The sequence below is a fragment of the Salvelinus namaycush genome, chromosome 10, assembly GCF_016432855.1.
Source record: "Salvelinus namaycush isolate Seneca chromosome 10, SaNama_1.0, whole genome shotgun sequence".
In the NCBI taxonomy this organism is placed as follows: domain Eukaryota; kingdom Metazoa; phylum Chordata; class Actinopteri; order Salmoniformes; family Salmonidae; genus Salvelinus; species Salvelinus namaycush.
Window position 1 is genome coordinate 33,656,171 of NC_052316.1, and position 4,406 is coordinate 33,660,576.

Below are 4,406 nucleotides of genomic sequence, written 5' to 3' on the forward strand. Positions count from 1 at the left end.
TATCCAGCAACTTCTCACAGCCATTGAAGAGGAGTGGGACAACATTCCACACGCCACAATCAACAGCTTGATTAACTCTATGTGAAGGAGATGTGCCGCGCTGCATGAGGCAAATGGTGGTCACACCAGATACTGACTGGTTTTCTGATCCACACCCCTAACTTTTTTTAAGGTATCTATGACCAACAAATGCATATCTGTATTCCCAGTCATGTGAAATCCATAGATTAGGGCCTCATGAATTTATTTCAATTGACTGATTTCCTTATATGAACTCTAACTCAGTAAAATATTTGAAATTGTTGCATGTTGCATTTATATTTGTGTTCAGTAGAATAATTTTCCTTAAATGAAGGAGATGGTCGATTGTTTTGATTAGTGTAGGCTACTGCACTGGGATAAATCTGCTTCTTGGCAACAGGCAGAGGATTAAATGGACTGGTGTGGAGAGAAAGTGTTGATGCTTGTGTGGTCAGAGGGGAAAACTACCCAGACCTCTTGTGTCAACCCACTATTATTTATTTGTAGTTGAGGTTCTATCCATCACATGGTTGCCACTCTGAACTGTCCCAGTGCTTACAGCTGGCCACATCTCCTAGCTTTGCTCCTTCACACAGCGCTATGATTGACGTTTCACGAGAGGCACCTCAAGGTGGGGCTAAATGGTCTCTATTCCCAATCATGTCGCGTAGGCGGAGTCTGACTTTTATACTCTCGCTATGTGCTGCCTTCCAGTGACTGCCGTTCCGTACTGTATGCAACAAAAGCAAGCGGATGGAATGAATCGAAATAGCCTGTAATTCAGGTTTTCATAACTCACCTTAGATACGGCGCTGTCTCTCGGAGAAAACGGGATTGTGTTTCGGGAAGACACAGGCTCTGACACATGAAAGGAAGAAGCGTCCAGATTCATAGTTGTAATTCAAGTCTGCTTATCTTTTACACACAGTCTGATCTGCACAAGGCAGCATTTCAGATCAGATTTCAGATTAACTTCAGACCAGCTGGAAGAGCAGAGAGAGCGAGAAAGAGGGCTTCCCCTCTGACTCTGTGTCTTGGAGAACACCGGAGCGCGAGAGTGCGAACCAAAACGTGGAACCCCGAACCCGGGTGGGAAGGTCGGAATTTGGTCAAGGATTCTCTTTTGCGAGATTGACGCGGAGGTGAGAGTTTATAAATAGATCGGAAGAAATGGACGAGCAGCCGCGGTTGATGCACTCTCATGCGGGAGTAGGGGTGGCAGGGCACCCCGGCCTGTCGCAACACATGGAAGGCACGGGAGGAACGGAAGGCGATGGGAGAAAACAGGACATTGGAGACATTTTACAGCAAATAATGACCATCACAGATCAGAGTCTGGACGAAGCTCAAGCCAGGTAAGGTGCCAGATGTGCGCAGTAGCCTACCTTGTCAACATGGACAAGGAATGGGTGGCAAACTACTGTATGCATTAAATTACGATGGATAATAAGACATTTCAAGTCAGTCAGATTTCTAGTGAAAAATATTATATTGATGAAATGGAGAAGAATTACGCATTCGAGCCCAAGCGGGCGAGCGCGCATTTGGAGAAATAATAACATCCACAGTGCAGCAGACTACATTTCAACTTTGAACTTATCTTATTATTAGTATAGTGGACATATCAATTTTTCCTGAATTTCCAGAAATTATATAATATTGCAGCAGTATAACGTATAACGTAAATTCAAAGTGTTTTCACTATAGATTCAAAGTGTTTTCACACTTCTGACAACGACGTACAAATCTGACATCTCAAGTTTGTAGATGCGATGTCATAAAAATAAGCAGCATCACATTGATTGACAACATCATAATTTCGATGAACTTTTGTGCAAGCACAGCTCTCTCTCTCTCTCTCTCTCTCTGTCACTCCAGTCAAAATACAACAACTGGTAAGGCATAGCCTACATTTTATAGAAATCTAAAATACGCTATTATAGACTATCATTTGTTATTTACATGGGCTATACAATTGACCATTCATAGTCATTTAAGATAAATCATTTGCATCCAGTTATTAGATATCCAGTTGACTCAGAAGCTAAAGCGAAGTGCTTTGACGCGCGGCGCGCGTAGGCTGTGTTTAGCCTTCACGGTGGAGGGCGAGCAGCAGAGAGGAATCTTTCAAAATACAATGAAACTCTTTGGACAACCTTTTTCCACTGTCCTGTGTTGCACTGCGATGAACATGACTGTAATTTATACAAATTCAACATCAAACAAGACATTTCATAATTGTTGAGAATACTTAACCATTCTAAACAACAAAAATACATATTCAAAACTGTTTATAAATTATTGTACCCCTATTGTTGCTCAATCAGTCCAGAACATAAAAATGTGTTGCATTACATTTTTAGGCAGTAACAAGTAGCTATATATTCCAGTTTACTTTCTTTACTTGCTTCCAATAATAATAATAATAATATAAATATTAACATGTCATTTTAAATATTACATATGCTATCTTACTTTCGAGATTAAGCACGCATATACAAATACAGCAGGTTAGCAATAAAAGGTTGACGTGATCCGCAACATTTGCATCACATATTTGCCTGTCTACATCATTTGCGTCGTAGGCTACATGCTTCAATAAAACCATTATAACTATGTTATTAGGCTAACGCTTTTAGGATTGATGTGAATTGTTGAAGTTACTTTTTTTTGTTTTATAGGAAACACGCCTTGAATTGCCACAGGATGAAGCCTGCTCTCTTCAACGTTTTGTGTGAAATCAAAGAAAAAACAGGTAGGCCCAATGCGTTTCCTAAAGTTATCTACTGGGCTATTGAATGCACGTCAAATACAGACCTACACAATTTGAACGAAAAACTATAGGCCTACTAACTACCTAGATATACTAAAAGTGCCTTCTTCTTCGGCTACAGAAGCCCACGTAAAGGGGGCATAGTATGCGCTCTGTGTAGGACTCATTAATATCTTCAGAGAAAGCGCGTTTTAGCCTACAATTCACAGCCATTCACATAGATGAACTTGTTGCAGCCAGGGCAGGCATGTTTTTCAATGTGACTTGAATTACATTCTTATCTGAGAAGAGAAATACAAATTGGCCTATTTTTCAGACCTGTGTTTTTACAATTTGCACATGTTTTGGGAGTGCAGTCCATTTTGTGCTATTACACAGCGCTACAGTCAGTGCTACTTCATTGAACATATTTTCCAATTATAGTGTCAAACATCTAAAGGTTTGATGGTGATGATGGAAAGTGTTGAAAGCTAAATTACCGTCTTCATCATAATGTTTCGCCCTTGTGTGCTAGCTGTCAAACCTCTCTGCTGTGTGTCTCATTTAATTCACTTGTGTGTGTCTCTCCATTTGTCTGTGCTGTTGTGAGAGACCTTGTCGCCAGAATAATTGCACTAAGAGCAGATGTAGTGACATCAGACTTAGGGAGAGGCATAACATACCTCGTCTTTCCAGAATACAAACCCCTTTTCCCTTTGACATTTCTGAAATTGGCACAGATAGAATTCAGAGCTGCTCAGGGGCGATAGTGTGTATATATCTCCTCTATCATGTCCCCGTTCTAAGATATGGCGTGGAATGAGGACTCCTTTAAATTTGTACTTGTGAAATATTGAGATGCTATCGCTGTCTGGGTTTGATGTGGAGGTGACTCCACTGTGTTTCACAGTCATTAGTGCATGAAATAAAATGGGATAGATAGATAGAGGATAAAAGAGATATCATTTTTTATTATCTCTCCGCTCTCACTTGGTCCATACTTCATGCTTCACAGCTGTTGAGCTGTTTGTGGAGGTGATGGGTTGTGTTGTATATTTTATTCCCTGTGTGTATGTAATTCTACTTTTACATGACGTTTTCATTTTCAATGAAGTTCAACCCCCGCCACCCTCCACCTCCACTCCCGAACGACCCAGTCCAGTGTCTAAGGGGAGCAGGGGGCCTTTTGAGGCCTGCTGGCTCTCTTTCCTTTCTCTGTTGTCTTGGTAGGGTTTTGGAGGGGGAGTGAGTGACACAGTTATGCATAGTGTGTTACTCCCTGGCGTTTTTCAGAGTTCATCCAAAGTTTGTCTCCACATGGAGTACAAAGTCACTTGGATCTGGTCCTGTCTGGGAGTGCTGTGCTTTCTCTCTCATCTCTCTCAGCTGGCTACGACCCGACCATCCCAATAGCCTAGGTTTCTGTTTCTCCTGAAGGAGAATGTCTCTTGAGTCTGACCACCTCTTCTCAGAGGAGGTTTAGTTACACATACCTGCTGTGTTTGAAGGAAATTAAGTTCATTATATCAATTGAATATAGGTGTATGATATACTACTGTATATACAGCACATGGTTCTGAACATCTCTACCCTTTCATATACTGTATGATACATCGTTTCATCCACCCTCTAG

At 41.2% G+C, this 4,406-nt stretch overlaps 1 protein-coding gene across 3 annotated transcripts in view; it reads left to right on the forward strand.

Moving 5' to 3' along the window:
* Positions 1-1,111: 1,111 nt before the first annotated feature.
* LOC120054545 (pre-B-cell leukemia transcription factor 1) overlaps positions 1,112-4,406 on the forward strand; it is a 92,674-nt gene continuing 89,379 nt past the window's right edge. For all 3 annotated transcript variants that reach the window (XM_039001987.1, XM_039001988.1, XM_039001989.1), the window contains exons 1-2: positions 1,112-1,376; positions 2,703-2,776. In XM_039001987.1, coding sequence (XP_038857915.1) covers positions 1,192-1,376; positions 2,703-2,776 — 259 coding nt within the window. In that variant the 5' untranslated portion in view covers positions 1,112-1,191. The remainder of the gene's footprint in view (positions 1,377-2,702; positions 2,777-4,406) is intronic.